General features: G+C 41.0%; 1 protein-coding gene across 1 annotated transcript; it reads right to left on the bottom strand.

Moving 5' to 3' along the window:
• Nucleotides 1-6,023: 6,023 nt before the first annotated feature.
• On the bottom strand, nt 6,024-17,241 carry LOC117480587 (basic helix-loop-helix transcription factor scleraxis-like). Its single transcript, XM_034127950.1, has 3 exons — nt 16,362-17,241; nt 15,768-15,984; nt 6,024-6,714 (listed from the first exon to the last, which is right to left on the bottom strand). Exons 1-3 carry the CDS (start codon nt 16,733-16,735, stop codon nt 6,676-6,678), a joined length of 630 nt encoding a protein of 209 aa, XP_033983841.1. The 5' UTR covers nt 16,736-17,241; the 3' UTR covers nt 6,024-6,675.
• Nucleotides 17,242-18,228: the final 987 nt, after the last annotated feature.

Raw genomic sequence — 18,228 nt, forward strand, 5'->3', positions numbered from 1 at the left:
ACATCAATCCTATGAGCGGCAATAAAAAAAGCTCAAAACACACGTCGTTCATGTTTAATCGCATTATTCTACCGCCATGCTCTTCATGTTCACCATCTTTACTCTGTTCGCATGCTAACTTTTGCTAATGAGCACTACATTCGATTTTTAAATGCCAGTAGATGCAAGGTGAAATTATCAACAAAGTGATTACAATTAATCATGAGGTGGGCAAGACTGTCCAAACCAACTTGTACCAACAGTTGTTAAGACGTTTCTCTTCAACAACTTGGTGGACCACACCAACATTTCCCCCCATTGATTTACGCTGCTACTGCGGCTGTAGGGGCATACTGTATATCTGACCCTGCACCTACCTTTGAGCTGCATTCACATGATAGGCAAATTTGTCTTTGCTCACCACATGGTTGGGCGCAAAGCTCTGCTGTAAAAAACAGCTAGTTGTGTTTAGTTTATATGGTTAATTCCTCTGCTAGCTTGCGCTGCTTCATCCAGCTGTCTTCTGATTGGTTGCGCTGCGCATTGAAAGGTCAGCGGCAAACAAGTTCAAAGTCAAAATAACTTGAACTTTTGGGGCCCACAAAAATGTAGAGCAGTACGACGCATGGCTCTCTCCATAGAAACAAAACGGCAACGTCAGCGCAGAGCTGTTTTATGTGTTATATGAATGCAGCTTAAGGCTCTGATCCTACGTTCTCCCCTTTAAACAGTTCATAGCAGGGGCGGACTGGCCCCTACTGAAGTGGGCCGATCGGACGATGTGGGCCGGTCGGATAAGTCACTAGCACCCCCCCGCCCCCCTGTTGACAATTTACTAGCGGTTATTACTTGCGGTACCGAGGTGGGCCGGTCGAGAGTCCCGGGCTGATTTGTTGTCCCAGTCCGCCGCTGGTTCATAGTATAGTATAGGACAACAGTTTTGGTGTCTTGGTAATTTTGTCTCTGCTCATAGGTTGTTAATTTTTTCGGACAGACATGGCAGTCAGTGTGAGATCCCAGTGAGTCTTCTACTTTTATAAAACAGGGAAAAAACCAGAGGAAGAACAATGGTGAGACACAACGGGGAAACAATCACTGGCTCTCAGAACATCAGCTTATACCTGGCAAGTTCACCCTCAACCACAAGCTTTAGTGCTTTGATAGGTGTCTGGCAAGTGGAGCTGTGGACAAATGGAGAACAATATGCAAGCTTACAACATAAAGTAATGAGAAGCTCTCTGCTGTCATTGTGTATACCTGGTACAGTAGATGTTTTTAATAATGATTACACTATAGTGATTGGCACATCTTCCAAGAATAAACTCCTATATACATTGATACGTGTTTGAGCACTGCAGCATTATAATTGTATGTACTTATCTTGGACAAAACAGCCTATGCTTCCATGGTGGTATCCTCATGAGCAGGAAATGTCTTTTTAACAACCAATTAAAGGTGAGCCAGGCTGCTAGCTTAGAAGAGGAATGTTTACACAGAGGAGCTCTCTGAAGAAGAGGAAGGGGGAGAAAGATTCATCATGGTGGAGACAAGGGAGAGATAGAAAGAGAGTGGAGGTAGGAAGAAAGCTGGGGAGCAGAACGAGGTAGAGTCCAGGATTTGGCACTTTCACAGGTGTGCACAACAGGGGGTTTGAGGAGGAAGGAGTTTGTGTACATGTGTATTTGTGTGTATGCGCAGGAGTGTGTGGAGCTGCCAAACTGGCCACCTGTCTTTCCCTCGTTGTAGTTTTAGTGTTTCCTTTCATCCGGCCCTCGGCAGCACAGCTCCCACTTGGAGCAGTTAGCCTCCTGCCGTGTGCGACTGTGTGTGCGGGTGTGAGTGTGTGTGTGTGTGTGTGTGTGTGTGTGTGTGTGTGTGTGTGTGTGTGTGTGTGTGTGTGTGTGTGTGTGTTTGCGTAGCCCAGGTCCCGGTTGGGTTGGAAAGACTAATGTTCCTAAAGGCGCATTTCAGTCTTTGCTCCACGTTTTTATATCTTTGTTCTTCATGTTTTATTGAGACAGTTCGAGTGGAGGCAGGAAGTTGGCCAAAAGGCGCGCGGAGCAGGAGAGGACACCAGAGGAAACTCCTGCTCCAATGTCAACAGGAGGTCATGCTTCAGGAAAAGCACTGCTACCTATCCATCTTTAATTAATAGACCCTATTCAGCTGGGTACCATCTGAGCGCAAAAACATGGATGAGTTGGAAAAAAAACAGGAAGTGCTCCTGTCTCCTCCACTGAATCTCATGTTATGACAGTTGAAAAATGTGGACATCATCGTTAATGGTTTGAAAAGTAAGTCCAAGAGCCTGTCTTATTTTTGGGGAAAAATTAAGATAAATCATTACTTATTTGTAAAAAACCTGTGGTGGTTACTTAAAACAGATTTGTTTTAATGCTTTATATTCAGTGTTTTACTAACCAATGAATGAGTCTGTATTGGAGGGTGGGGCTTAGGTAAGTTCACTTTGAAGCCAATGAGTTACAAGTTGAACAAGGATTTGATCATTCCTCCCTTATAGCCAGTTGAATGCTGCATTAATGACTATGTTCCCATTAAAAGATGAAAGCAGAGAGTTGCTTTAAGCTAAAAAAAGCTGTGCTGTACACGATCCACCAAGCACAACATGCTTACTGGTGATGTGGGGCATTAAGAAATTAAAGAGACGGCTATTTCAATAAGATATTGGGGGAGACCAAAACAGAGCAACCAGATAAATATTGAACAAACCTTTGTCGGTAGGCTCCAAACAAATCATTTGTTTCTGCTGGATGTGTTAACTGACAAGAAGTTGATAATATGTCAATGTTGAGTTTATTCCTTTTTTCACTGTCCCCTAGTGGCTAACAAAAAACTGCTTTGACCAATAACATCCAAAATAGCTTCAAAAATAATGAACAGAGTGTTGAGTCTATCAGGATACATTCATTAATGTTATACTGCCAGCTGTTTGTTGGTACCTTGACTCTAAACTACAGCTGCTAGCTTGTTGCAAACACACCAGCAGCAGCCCTCTAACTGACCACTGGCCACAACATAACATGTCACTTCCTTTCTACTACTTCATTATCTCAATGTCATTCAATTAAAAAAAGTAACTGAGAGTCACAACTTTGTACATAGTATACTTGATTCACCAACTTTCAAATCAAGTAGCCTAATTTGTATTTAGAAACTTTAGCCTGCACGGCTGCCAGGCTCCATATTATCCATTTTCAATGTGCAGAGTGACAGATGGAGTAAAGATGGGGAACAGAGAACATGACTAACAGTTTCCAATAAAATTACAGTGGAAAAATGTAAATTACCTTTAGAGATGTATTATCATCCCTGCAAGTTCCTCTGTGCAACAGGAAAATCAATTGGCGGGATAATTATTGTTATTGTTGAGCTCACCAGAGAGCATAAAGCCGTTATGTGATATATTTTTCTTTCAGAAGGGATTAAAATAGATCACAATTTTGTGTTTTGGTCCTTCACTTTGTTCTGCCAGCTTTCCATTTCCTCCAAAAAATGTTCAATTTCTCTAACACATCCCCAAGCTAAATCTGCCAGCCTCTCTGGCCCTGTACCACCTTAAAGCAGCTTTTTATTACCCCGGCTATCAGTATTCACAAGATTTCCATGGGGGCATCTTCGTCAGAGACCATTATATTGATAATAGGAACCAGTCGATCGTCCAACCTCCGGTTCACCTTGTTCCAAAACCGCCTACTTAAACACACCGCAGCAGTCTGCCCTCTCAGCTGATCTGTTTTCATCAATGTGAAATACAGAGATCATTAGACAGCTAAGCTATATCACAGATCCTCCTGCTTAGTGTGTGCGCGCAGAAGTGTGTGACTGCACGTGCATGCATTAGTCCATCTATCTGTGCATATGGAAGTTCATAGACTTATGAGTGTGTAAATGGTGATCTGTGTGTGTGTGTGCTAAATTATACGTAGGCGTAGGGGGAACCTGATCTGGTCTGTGTGGGAGGAACCAGTTCCTTTCCCCCCTCACTGCTGCTCAGACAGACGGCCTGCTAGAGAGATCAGACTCTCAGACTAACTGGACCAGAAGTCATTAGGACACACTAGACACACAGCGCTTTTTTCAAAGCTTCCTTTTAAAAAACCTCCAGCAGTAAGATTATCTACGTCTCATCGGCTCATAATAGTACTAAGATCTTTTAAACAAGTCGCACGGCGCTTTTCAAACCTTTGTCCCAGGAACCAGCAAGCAGCAGGGACCACTTACTCTCAAACTGTGCCCTGAGATTTAGTCTTTTGTTTCCCTGGGAGGAAAAACCTGCTCTGGCAGTTGAATTTAAAGGGCATTAAATGCATAAATGATAGAATTGCATTGTGTCTTTGGCATGAGCCATTCTCCAGGAAGGATTACGCAACAATCTGCCATTCTTGCTAGAGTTCAAGAAGCACGCTATCAACTGTGAAACTATTATTCTTTCTGTAATCCCAATTTTAAAGCTACACCTTTTCCTCCTTACTCACGTTCTACATTATTAACTTATTTCATTTAAATACGTTTCCTTTACATGAAATCACTGAGTAAAAGTCAGACACATTTACTTGAAAAGTGACTGCATATGTCGGCTGCCGTTTATAGTTTTGAGTGTTTGTGTGACACAATAAATCATCTTTGTTTTTCAAGGCAGCTTCCACTAAAAGAACTTTGTTTTGGCACGGCGATCAAGTGGCGTTTGATTTTCTTGTTGGTTATTTTTCTTGAGCGGGCACTTTGAGCGGGCACATTGTAGGAAAAAGCACCATTATTGGCACCTCTGTCGCAGAAACAGCTTGTTAGCATTGTTAAAAAAATAATTTGGAAACACCAAGACGGTGCAGCAACGGGGTTAGCCTCCATTAAATAAACGGCTCATTTACATTTCACTTAATGGTGGGAAATGGTTTGAGAAATACTGCTATTATGTGGTTTAAAAAAGCCGAACTAGGACACCGTAGACTGGGTAAAGACTGCCTGAATAGAGCTTAAATCTCTTAAGCCATTTTTGTAATAAAATCTATAATAACTATGAAAATAATTGTAGAAAAATACCATTATTTCTCTCACATCAGTAATAGTCAACTTTGCTTTCTGCCAAAGAGACAGGTCAAATCACTGCATGTGCTATTTTGCTGTCTTTAAAAACTGATAACGAATTACATAACACAGAGAACACTTGTCTCTAGACAGGAATAACAAAGATGATGGTCTTTGAGATGTGTATGTGCGACAATACAAATAAAAAAGAAAGAAGAACATTCCTCTTTGCTAATGCCCTGATCATTTTCCTAGGGAGGGCAGTGGACAGATTTCGAGAAAAGGATTAGAGAAATGCGCAAAGAGAAGGATGGAAAGAGTGTAAAAGGTAGTCAGGAAAAGAAATAAGACAAGAGAAAGAATGAAGATTAGATGCATTGATAGTTAGAAATGAAAGGGAAAAACGAGTCAAGGAGAGGGTAGGTGGTGCGTGGCTAAACAGGCTGGAAAGCCATCACCAGCCAGACTCTGGCCAGTGGCACTCCAGGGAAAAGAGAGGAAGAGCAGAGGAGGAAAGAGAGGAAGAGCATGTGGAAAGGTAAAGGAGAGGACAGCGAGGGGACACGGGCAGATGTCCAAACAGCCGTACCTGCAGATTCCATTCTGCTCCCCTTTCTTTTTCTTCTTCTTTCCTCTGCTCCTCAATCCCCTCTTGTCCGCCTCATCTTCAAAACCCGGCCCTTCTCTGACTGCTCTGATCTCTGTGCCCCAGAAGAGAAGAAAGACAGCAAGAAAGGAGAGCGTAGGGAAAGAAGGAAAAAGACAGAAAAGTAAAAGTTAGGCTGATGTTAGCTACAGGTGTACTGAAACTTCAACTTATGCTGTTCTGTTTCTTTTGAGAAGGAAATTATTTGAGACTTCAATATTTCTCCTCTAAATCCATTTATGACCAAACGTAATGAAACCCTTAGATTAGTTCAATGGAAACTCTTATATTGGTTGGAGCTGGGCAGGATTTGAAAAGACAAAATAACATCAACATGAAATCTAGTCCCAGATATACAAACAATTTATTGGTCATCTTGAGTTATCTTCCAGCATTAGTCGGACATTTCCAGAGATGATTATCAGAAATAACCAATACCACAACATTCCAGCATGGCGTTTTAGGATGCCATAAATTGTGTCATTAGCCAATGTTCTTGCACCTTTATACATTATTTGTAATGAATGTCAATATTGGTTAAATAACATACTTTCATTATATAATGTTATGTCACATAAATATACATTTATATTTCAGTTTACACATTAATAACACACAGAACATAAGAAAGACAAACTTGTTTTCATCAAAAGCTGTGTGTTTCCATCATGTGCCATTAGTTCCTTAGAACAAAGAGTCACGGAGTCTCTGAACAATACAGTAAAAAGTCTCTTATACATGTTGAAAGGCAGGTCAGGGTCTTTGATAAGCATGTGAACGACCTTTAAAAGTACTGTTTCAGAAGTGTTTTTGAAAACACCTGACAAAAAGTAAAAGGCTCTTGTAAAGTGATATAAAAAGTAAGAAAAAAAGCTTGGTAAAGGTCCTTGAAAAGTCCTGGAAGTGCTGAAGAAGTCCTTCAAAAGTCTTTGAAATGCATCAAAAGTCTTCAAGTTGCATTAACGTCGCTGCATTTCATCCGTGTGTGGTTTGTGTCTCCATTGTTAACTTCTGATGGCCGACTTCCTGTCTCTGTCTTTGTTCTGGAAAAAAAACAGAAACACCAAAATCAATCTACAGGAATAGTACATCTTAGCAAAGCAATTAGACTAGAAAAAAAAATGGGGAAAAGGGGTTAGTGGCTTGTTGTAATGTATCAACTTTACTGTGGTTGATGACATAAGTGAACCTTGACTGCACACACATTGTGTACAGTAGTTTATTATAGCCTGAAGAGTGACATCATGAGTCGATGATATGCTTCTCATTTATCTGTGGTATCAGAACAGAGAGAGCTTTTGATTTCCTGGCTGGTGCGGAGACTTTCTCTATCTGGCCAGGAAAAATAACATCACATTTTCCCTCCTCGCCTAACCTCTGCTCCGCTCCCTTCTCAGGCCATCTACCACTCGCTTTTCTAGCTGCAGTCGAGATATTTCATCGCTGAGTGATATGCAACACGCGCCATCCCGGTCCTAATTACTTTTCAGGGCTGACGTTAGATTTGAAGGCTGTAAAATGATCTTAGGCCTTTAAAACAGGAAGTGTGGTTGATTTTCATGGACAAAAATGTAAAGAAAAAACATATATTAGTAAAAGTACATAAAGGTGCCGGGTGAAAGTTTTGACTAGAGTATGTGTGAGCTTCTCTGCACCCCTGTCCTCCCCTGACTTTTCTTTCCCCTTCTCATATCGTCTAACTCTCCCCTTCCTCTCATCAGCCGAACACCTGTTACACATTTCCTCCCAGACCGTGCACAAGGTGTAGGTGTTTGGAAAAAATCTGTCTGACTGACATCAACAAAGGTGGGTGTTTGGAAGGGTATCAGGCGGTAATGCGAGAGTGAGATCATAAGATCTGGACAGGAATCAGTCCTCCCACTGATGGAGGGGAGCCATCCCTCCCCCAGCTGCAGCAGAGGACCACTGCTATCATCTACACATGAAGCATTACCATCACTCCGTTTGTTCGTTGACTATCAACCACAATGCATTGGAACCACTTGACTTGTTACTAGGTTTTGTACATTTTCATTAACAAATCCACCATATACTGATACAGAACGGACCAGGAAAATTATTCTCGACAATGTACTGTACTTTATATGTTTTCCTAAAAATCTGCAGAAGCAGGATTCAACAGTTTTATAGTTGTATTTACATTTGAACTGTTTAGCTAATTACTGAAACGTCCAAAACTCACATAAAATAAATATATTAATGTGACTTTTAGGCGATAGTATATATATATATACCCCATCATGCAATACAATAACTAGTTAACAATAGATGGGTTATCACAAGTGCCAAAATCATCAATCACAGACTGCAAAACAAGTTTGATTAAATGAAGGCTGCTGTCTGGATTGCCTGAAATTACTTCAATCCAACGTTTCCATCTGACACATGAAATCGTCTCTTTTAGTAGCCTGGGAAACATTGGGCCTCCCTAATGCATTGCTGTTATTTAGCTTTCTTCAAACACAAACTATAAAACAAACAGCTGTATGAGTCAAGTGCGGCCGTGCTCTCCAGTGTTTACTGGGAGGTGCCTTGGAAAATGTATGGCATTTATCAGTGGAAGTTAAAGTGCTTGAGGCAGGTAAGAAAAAGTGGCAACATGAAATAATCTTAATCAAAAACTTTTCATGCGTTACAATTGGATTATTCACCAAATGAGTGGAATTGGTAGGAATCGGCTGGATGTGGAAGCACAGCTGTATCTGGTGAAGGCGGTTCAGCTGGAGTGTTCAGTCAAAACAAGGGGGGGGGGCTTTAAAGCTGGCCTGGTAGTCAAAACAACCTCCTGAAGACTAATATGGCATGGTCGGATGACATCCCCGCTCCCTGTTTCCCTATTGCTCCAAACACCCACCCACCCACACACACAGACATACCACTGAGCTCCCGGGGGGGTGATTTGTCCAACGCTAATATGATTACCTGATGATGTTTACTTTAGATGCAATATGATGATATTACCACCTTGGAACAATATTATTGTTTTATCAAGGTGAAAGGAGCTTGTCTAAACTTTAATAAGAGGATAGAAAACTCTCTTCACGGCTTCTTATCAACTCTACAATTCAAACTTTAATACAGTTTTTCCGTAACTCAATCGGGGCTGTTCCTCTACCTATAGCTGCAGATTTTCCACACGTTCTCTCCCTCTTTTGTCCTGCGTTAAGCCTTTCTGTCAAATACAAACATCTAATTTAGTCTCTGGCTGCATTAAAAGAAGGATGACTGGTTGGAAAAAATAATTCCACTTGGGTACCGGCCTGACAATCGTATAAGGAGATCGGTATTCATCCATGAAAAGTAATAACTTTAGTTTATCGAGTGAAAATATGTGAATATGTGTCAGTACCCTCAAGTGTCTCATAGAAGCTGTAATTACCCTCATAAATGATCATCGATTAGAGGACCGGAGACATACGTTAAAATGGAGCAATAAATAGCACGTCGGCTTCTGAATTAAGTTAACTAACACACCCAATAAGCCACAGTCTGCCATTATGTGGCTTGGATGCAGCAGACATGTACTTCGTGCTCACTGTGGTTCAGTAATAAGCATCCTCAGGGCTTCTGAAAAACACTTGATTTATCCTAGATTGCCTAATCAGATGTACCAGCGAGCCACACATGCATTTAATAGTCCCCACGTTTTAATAATCTGTCATAATGGCTGTCTTCATTCTGCAGCATTACAAGCAGCACTTAATCATCACTGCTTCGATGAGCACCCTGCAACAGCCAATATGTCATTAATTCAGTAGATATTGTTCTTAGAAACTGCACAATTTGAACCGTCAATTCTCTGCCTTTCTCTGTTATAGATTTATTTTAGATTCTCTCTTAGGCTGGCTCAGATTTCCCTAGTTTTGTTTTAATTTGCTCCGTGAGCAACCCTCTCCCTGGAGACCTAATGACAACGGAATGATAGTTTTGCTAATAGATTTTGTTAGTTATCTGACACGACTTCTTCTGTTGGCGTTAAATTAGGATTTAACTGCTTCCATCTGTGCTGAAAATATACAGACAGGTCCATGCATGACTGCACAGTCTCACACACACACACACACACAGGGACACACACCAAACGTGGGTAAGAATATATTTGCCTGCAGAATATTAGCTACCTTTGACGCACCACATTAGCATAGCTTGATATGAGAAGCAAACAGGCAAAGCTCACACTTATGAGGCACACAACATTAACTCCAAGTCAACACTGGCATTATCAGCAAATCAGGGTAATTTAGTTTTCATGTAGGACCTCGAAACGTCTACTTCAGGCACACAAGTGACGCAATGCTTTTTTCCAGTGAAAACAGACTAATAACCAAATGACTGTGAAAACCACAGTCATTAGGGTGCTGCTGCACACGTCTTAGTCCTGTATTTAAGCTCTCTTAAGGTGCACGCTTCATTTGATCTCTATAAGGGCGCAGAGTGTAGTTTCAGCACAGTCTAAAACCAACTGTCTAAACTGCAGGATAAATAGCCAAGTTGATTATAATGTTGAGTCGCTGGCTATTTATCTGCCTCTGCTTCTCTCCTTCTCCATCACTCTTTCCACAACTTCCTGCACACCATTAGTACAGAACGTGTTGAAAGCGCAGTCGTGATAAAGCGCTATTTAAGTGAGTAATCATACATGAGGTTTTTTTTTGTGTTGTAGTGTCTAGAAAGAAGCAATGACTTGCCGTCTGGCTGAAAAGAAAAAAAGCATTGGAGGTAGAATGAAATGGTTTTGATAAAAGTCTCAGTGAGTGTGGTGCACTGTATGTGAGCGTGTCAGTGTTTCTATGGTGTGGGTATGTGTCCTATGTGTGAGTGTGTGTAAGCAGCGAGGGCGTTTCACAGAGAGTGGTTTCCAGGCTTCTTTAACATCACCATCAAAGCCCAACGTCAATGTGTTTCTAATAGCGGCAGCTGAATTAAACACTGGCTGTACAGGCCTCAGCAGAGGATAAATCATTTACAGAACAATTAGCTCATTTGTTGCTCCGCTCTGCACTGCCAATGACTTCCAGACACTGAGAGCAAGCCAGCGAGTTTGTGTGTGTGTGTAGGTGTGCAAGTTTGTGTGTGTATGCACATAGACTTAAATATCTAATTTTATGTCACTCAAATTCATTTCAAAAAACACACTTTCTTTGTGATCAACACTTTTCCACATTCACACACACTTAAATAGAGATAAGTCAGTTTCCAATGGTACGGTTTGACTGCCACTGTCTCTCCATACACCCAGCTTTCCAACCACCCACACAAATCATCACATAAAAGTTTTACTGCGGCCCAGATGTAAATTAGAACTGTTTGCGATATTAAAAGCCGCATTCATCATGTATGTTTGCTATTTGGCTAAATTTACACGTTTCTTTTTAATTTCTCGAAATTCCAATTAAATAAGATTCCTTCAAGTTCAGGGTTGTGCCTTAAAACGCTCGTAAACTCTACTAAACGTAACCATCTCAAAGCAACAATGGTCTATTTACGGCAACCGCACTATAAGTATCATAGCAGTTTTATTTTTTGCCAGATTCTTATTCGGTTTCCAAACTTATAAAGTCTCTTTTAATTTGTCAAAGAAGCTTTTAAAATGTTTAAATATTGGAAAATGTTTGCGCTTGTCATATCCAGCTTTTAAAGGAAAAAGTTCAGCATGATTGCTGTTACTGGCAGATGAATCTCAGTTTCTGTTTACGTTTGCCATTGAATTGAGTTGACCCTCTCACTGTTTCGTGCCAAACTAAATAACCCACAGTTGCAGACGAAGCCGTAAAAATGCTTCAAGCACTATAGACTAAGGACAACAAAGCAGACAGATTAACACTTTTTAAAAAAGCATTATTTTTTTCCTTTTGTATTTAGGAATTACTGAATAAACACCATCTTAATATAGTTTTGAATACTGCTCATATGCTGGCTTCACCTATAGCCTAGATAAATTAAGTAGAGCTGCGTATTCTCAGCTGCATTTTAAGGTCATTTAACAGACATGTAGCAGATAAACTGGAGATAATAACACCGCAGTGATTAAAGCGGCAGTGATCGTGCAGGTTTGCTGCTGTAGGATGAATCCCGGCACCTGACAGGTCGCTGACCATTTGAAGCAGAGAGGCCTTGAACAGGACATCTGCATCAATCAAGCCGACAGCGCAGGGATTTAAGGATCCCCTTGCTTACCTCCATCCTCAACTCTGCACATCTCATTTACAGATGTACAGCCATCAGGAGTACCCCGTATTTTTGAACTTCATTTATCAAAGGCATCAGTATGTGAAGGCTGCGCTCCGGTGTGTCCATGCCTAACGGCTGGTGCTCCACCCCAAAGCAGTTTTTTGGGAAAAATCAAAAATTTCTCAGGATATATGAGAGCGGCAAAGGAATAGCTTGGCTTCTGGTCAAAAGATACTGAAAGGAAATGACTTGAGTGTTTAGCAGTTGTGTGGAGGAATAGATTTGCACTAGGATCTATGATAATTGCAGTCAGCAACCAAAAGTCTTACTGGGAAAGAAAAAACACCTATTTCTTTGCTTTAGGCTCATGCTAAGAAGATCTTCACTGTTCTCTAATTACCTCTAAACATCTCAAGAAACAGTGTCACTGTCAAAAGAAAACCAAGCATTGTGTTTCTGGACTGTTCAGATACACTGACTGATACAGCTCATTTACAGGTATAGGTTGAAGAAAATACTTCTTAACTTCTCAAGATTAATAGACCATTAAAAAGCCATTGGATTACATGAAAAAATGTCATGTACATTTAGGCAGTCGTTTTTTTTGTTATCCTGGTGATAAACAGACATCCAATCCAAGAACCGAAAACGTAACCCCAGAGGAAATAAATCATATGTCCTTCGTCTAAATCTCTCTGAATCATGTGCGTAAAGTGACACAGATGATGAAATCACATTAGCATTCCACTGAATATGTAAGTTGCAATAGTTAAGCTCTCTCCATGCAGTAGTCATTTCTAACAAGTATGTTTGTTTTGAAACAGTTATACTGTATACATACATAATAAGAGGAAATGAGCGTACACTTTTCTCACTTTCACCCTCTTTCACATTGGAAATGAGCATAATTGAAGCAGCTGCTCTAAGCAGAGCTGACAGCTGTGATGAACCTCAATGACCATAAAAACATACAAAGAGAGAACTCAGGACACAAAGTCTCGTTTTACCTCCACAATCGTTTCCTCTCTGCAATCACCAGCACTGATTCTGCCCTTTAGCCCACTTAAACACTGTACAGCCACTTTTCCAGGGAAAATTAAATTCTCTCAGGTCCTGCCAATCAGAGTTAACCATTCATATTCCAGGTGAAAGGAAAAGTCTGGTGAAATTCTATATCTTTGTTGTTGGAGCAAAACCAACAATGAATGAGTGATACCTGATATACAGTTAGTTAGTCCTGTTAGAATTATTGTCTAAAAACTATGAAAAACATCAATAATGCTGTATTCATGCAAATTAAAATAGTGGGAAAAAATGTTTCCCAATTGGAAAAACTCACATTGACACCTCAGAAATTTGGCAAAACATTTTGGTAGATTTCTTGCCGAGTTGACATATTATAGAGAAACCTGGTGGATAATCTCATGTCATTTGTAATATGTTTTCAGGTTGAATCCAAGTTGCAGTTAACATACATTGACTACATATTCTTTTAAGTGTCCATGTTGTTTCCACATTATGAATTAAAGATCATGACCGCTCTGAATTCCTAAAAATGACTTTCCATTTCAGGCCATGGGCCCCCTAAATAGATAGTAAATGCACCAAAGGCCACACTGCTGCACTGGCTGACGTTTACTTTCATTGTGATCCGCACTGTAGTTCATTTTGAATCTATTTCACATAAACCATCTTGCTGCTGTGAAGTCTAACTAGGGCACCACATGTGTGTCCACCGCTGAAACAGTCCCCAACAAGTCATTCTTTAGTCCCGTTTAAGACACATCTTCTGAAAAATACAGTTTCCAGGAAAGAGTTTTTTACGAAGCCATTGAAAACAAAACATATACTACACTTATGTGTCAGCTGTATCCAGCAGGGAGGATTATTATTTGAAGTGATACAGTGAAATAAAGTTCATTTGAATGTACACTAGGACTAAGTTAACATTTCTTTGCACATTATATATTTCCCAAACTCATTGCATTTCTCCTTTTTTGTGATTGACGTTAACTTATTTAGGTAAACAAATGGAGGGATAATCAGGATAAAATGATTTTCACCTCAGCACCACACTACATTAAAACATTTAAAGTGTGAAGAATAGTGCGCTATTACTGGGGTAATGAGAAACAGCCTAACGTGACAGACTTTTGACACGAGAAAGTTTCCAAATAGTTTTCTACCCAGCATGCATTTGCAGGTCAGTCATGCCGATCTGCAGCAGTGAGTTGACAGCAGCAGATAGTATTACAGCTCCTACTGACAGCTCTGACCTCCACCCGGCTGATCGATACGCAGAGACCTTTAGGGAGGGGTGGGGGACAAGAGTCGAGGAGGAAAAACTGGAACAGAATGGAAAGGACGAAGAGAATAACAATAAAGAATTACGGATGAATTGAAGCGAGAAAAGAAAAGAGAGTAAGACTGATTTCAGGCTGGTTATCTCCCAGCCGAGGGTGTCTGGGTTACAGACGCTGAGGACGTCTAGGCTTTCACTCACAAAGGTTCAGAGGGGGGGCGGGGGGGAGACGCACACTGCTGAGACTCAGGTTATCCCCCAGCTAAAGGGTCTCTGGGTTTAGACACTGAGGAGGGTATTAGCTTTCACACACTGCTGGGGTAACGGGGGAGTCTGCCAGATGTCAGCTCCTTACCCATAAATCCTACTAAATGGGCAGCCGCTAGGTTAGAGGAGGGGGGGGGTGGAGTGGACGTCACCTCTCTATCATCTCCTGCACAGACAGCCTGTGTTTGTTGAAGTCAGGACTGCAGTCGTTTCATTTCCTACAGCTGATAGGAATTATTCATTCTCTGTTATTCCTCATCAGACTGACCATTTTTTATGCTGATGGTGTCCTTGATTATGTCTATTTCCTGTGTGGAATCAATCAAATTTTAGTTTAAATATATGAAGTTCTCCTTTTCTATATTTCTATCAAGGCGTAGATTGACAGTGCAGCAGGCATCTGACTCATAGTACATTTTCTAATTTTTTTAATTGTGCCGTCTACCTAAAATGAACGTTTTTGTGATTTTTTAAGCCGTTTATTCCTACGGCTTTGTCATTGCTTTGCGTGAATCTTCTTGACACTTGCAAATATTTGTATCCAAATACAGATATCCATATTCAATGGCACAAGGTTTTGGCTAGTTACAAATCTCAGTTCAGTTTTTCAGCATTTATAATTAAAGCCTCCTTATTTTCAGTCTGACGTCAATACATTCTTGAAATTATACACATGGTTTTGGACGGATTATACGGGCTCCCGGTCATAAATCTCCCTCGCTGCATAAATGATCTTGTGAACTTTAAATTCATATTTATAAAAAATAAAGAAAATAACAGCAGTTGTGATTTTAAACTGCTTCGTACGTAACCGTGAAAAAGGCAAAAACAATCACCTCTACCAAAGGGTCCACTGAGTGTCAGAAAGCACCTTGAACTTTAGAACCACCTGCTCGGGTGAAACCAACCCCCAACAGGACAATAATACGCAGTCCTTCACCCCAAAAGAGGACTTTAAAGAGGTTCTGCTTTTAATGTCCCTCAGGGCCAATCTGGTTTATAGGCTCAGTCACTGATCTCAGGTCAGCTTTAAACACCAAATTGACCCTAAAGCACTGCACGGTTTCCCAAAAAAAAGCAGCTTCACTCTACAGAGGGGCCTGATTACTCTTTACTCTAATATTTTTTAATTCTGCTAAAAAGCATTTCAAGTGCTTTGTTTAAAGTGTTTGAAAATAACTAATACAATTTAATATTATAATAGTTTGCATGAGAGTTTAAGTCACTGAAACATTTCAAATATTGTTATCATCTTTGTATGATAATTACAGATTGACAGTTTTGTTAATTTGATTTGGCCTTTAATATTTGTATTTATAATTAGCATCTGCTCACCATTTTCCTCTGGTTGCTGAGGCAGAAAGTACAGATGTGTTTTGGCTGAGCTGATTGGTCAGATCCTCGGCTGGGGGAGGAGTTAACGTGGAAGAACGGCTGTGAGGGAGTGTGGCACGGCTGTCCATCAATAAGCCCCTCGCCCATGAGTAAGACGGTCCCCAGGTGACTGATGTAGCTGCTAGCCAGACGCAGCGTCTCGATCTTTGACAGCTTCCTAATCATCAATATAAAAAGGACATTTTGGTTATTAACTATAACATTACATTTAAAAAAAAGTGTACAATAATTTAAAAAATAAATAATGTATTACAGTATTTCAAAAATAATGGGCAACTAGTGATGCTCGAGTTTAAATGTGTGAGATGGTACTTCCTGGACACAAACTCTTTGACACATCTATTATAGGAAATATTCTCTTGTCATAAATGCAGTGTTGCCTCAATTACAGAACAGGCTTGTCCCAACAATAATTAAATAGTGCTTAAATTGAAACGCTCTCCAGAACTACATCAGGGACCATTTATTTTTGTTTCAAGATAGAATAAATTAAAAATATCAGACACAAATCTCCTGACTCATGTTGCTCAGTACCTGTCTGCAGGCTCGGTGGGGATGAGTGTGCGCAGCGCTGTGAATGCCGTGTTGACAGAATTGGTGCGATCCCTCTCCCGTGCGTTGGCTGCAGTCCTCTGGCGACCCTCCCCAAGGGGGGGAGACCCCGGGGGGATGAGCCTCCCCATCATGGCCTCTACATCTACCGCTCCGATTCCCCCACACAGCTTCCTCTTCCTGTTCATCTTGATGTGAAAGGCAGATGGCGAAGAGGACAGGCGGTAGTTGGAGGAACGCTCCTCAGATCCCGACCCTTCGCTCCCGTTCTCTTCGTCGTCTTCGGAGAGGAGGGCGATGTCGCCGTACAGGAAGCGGCCCGCGGGAGGCGCACTGCGCAGCATGGCGAATGTCATCTTCTCAGAAACAACGCTCGGTCGGCTACCGGTCAATCCTCGAGACACTTGTTGAGGTTCAAGTTGTGGCGTTTGTTATCGGAAGTTGCTTGGCAAATGTTCTGTTGATGCTGCTTACCCTTACTTCTCTGCAAAATGAGTTTAGCCAGGTGATTCAGATGTATTGGTTTATAAGGTCAGCAAGTTGATCCTTAGTCAGTGGTCAAGAGCAGCTTTACGTCAGAGCGGCAGTTTTCTCCCTTGGTTTATACAAAAATAACTTCACATACCAAATGTCAGTTCTTAGTTCTGTAAATCCTGAGGAAGAAATGCAAAATGATACGTTCAAGTCAAATGGTTGCTGATTTTGTCCTCTTTTTCTTCTTTAACCCTCTTTCTTGGTCCTTTGTTTCTATATTTGTCTGTGTCAATCCCAATGGCAAAGAACTACTCCCAGTCTGTGGCAGCAGTTTTACTGTCTCTTGCTCTCTATTGGCCTCTCTCTCCAAGTCCTTCTCTGTCCCTGCCTCTTTGCTCCACGTGTGCCTGTTGTCTGAGTGTTTCCGTCTGCCCCTGGTCTTATAGCTAGTGGGAGGGCCGGAGGACTCCTCTGCTCCTCCCTCTGAGTGCTGAGGGTCCCTGGGCTGCTGTCTAGAAGCAGGCCAGAGAGACCGGAGGAAAGAGGCTAACCATCAGCAGGAGTTTGTTTTGGCTGCACGATGATTTGTTTCAGGGGAAATCGACACTAAAACAGAACTTGCATCATCCTTTTGCTCAGGGGGTTTGGAGACCATAGTGACCACAAAGGCTTTTAAAACACATTTTACTATTAGTATGAATATTATATACATTACATTTCTTGGAAGGCGACTAAAAATGTAAAAGAAACAGAGCAAAAGAAATTCTGTCATATGACAATAGTAATAGAGCTATAATACTTGAATGTGCTATCATCAATATCAAATGTCCCAACCAAAGAAGTTTTAAAAAATATTTTTTCTGCAAAGACAAAAGACAAGAAAGTTATTTAACTTGGCTTGAGGTCAATTGCTCTCATAAACTAAAATGATCCAATATACTGTAATTCCGTAATCTAAACATGTTTTTCTAGCAAACAGTCTTGTCCAAACTTTTTTCTGGACTTCTCAGACTTATTAGAGTAGAGGAGCATATTCATGACACAAAGGTTTGAGAGCACAAAATAAAAGCTGACGCGATCTTGTCTACAATTAAATAATTTCTACATTCGCTCTCTGATTTCTACAGCTGTTTTAGCAGCTTCGGAGCACTTGAGGTCACAAAAGGTCGCAAGAGGTCCCTCGCCAACAATCTTCGACAAGCGAGCTGCAGCAGAACACACCCACATCTGGAGGGACAGAGGTCTGCATAATCTGTTGATCCAACTGATCCCCTTATCGCCGTCTGATTTATTCAAGCAGTGTGTCGGATTGGCACCACGCCTATTCTAAAAATGCTGTAATTCTCGATTCAGCCACAGCCTATAACAAATTATT

The sequence above is a fragment of the Trematomus bernacchii genome, unplaced genomic scaffold, assembly GCF_902827165.1.
Source record: "Trematomus bernacchii unplaced genomic scaffold, fTreBer1.1, whole genome shotgun sequence".
Classification (NCBI taxonomy): domain Eukaryota; kingdom Metazoa; phylum Chordata; class Actinopteri; order Perciformes; family Nototheniidae; genus Trematomus; species Trematomus bernacchii.

Bases quoted from the DNA above. Each gene is read 5' to 3' on its own strand.
- LOC117480587 (XM_034127950.1), bottom strand. From the start codon at position 16,735: ATGACATTCGCCATGCTGCGCAGTGCGCCTCCCGCGGGCCGCTTCCTG. The intron at 15,985-16,361 runs GTACTGAGCAAC...ATTGATGATTAG, and splicing joins CCCACCGAGCCTGCAGACAG to GAAGCTGTCAAAGATCGAGA. The intron at 6,715-15,767 runs GTGAGCAGATGC...TTTTTTTTCCAG, and splicing joins TCAGCAACCAGAGGAAAATG to AACAAAGACAGAGACAGGAA.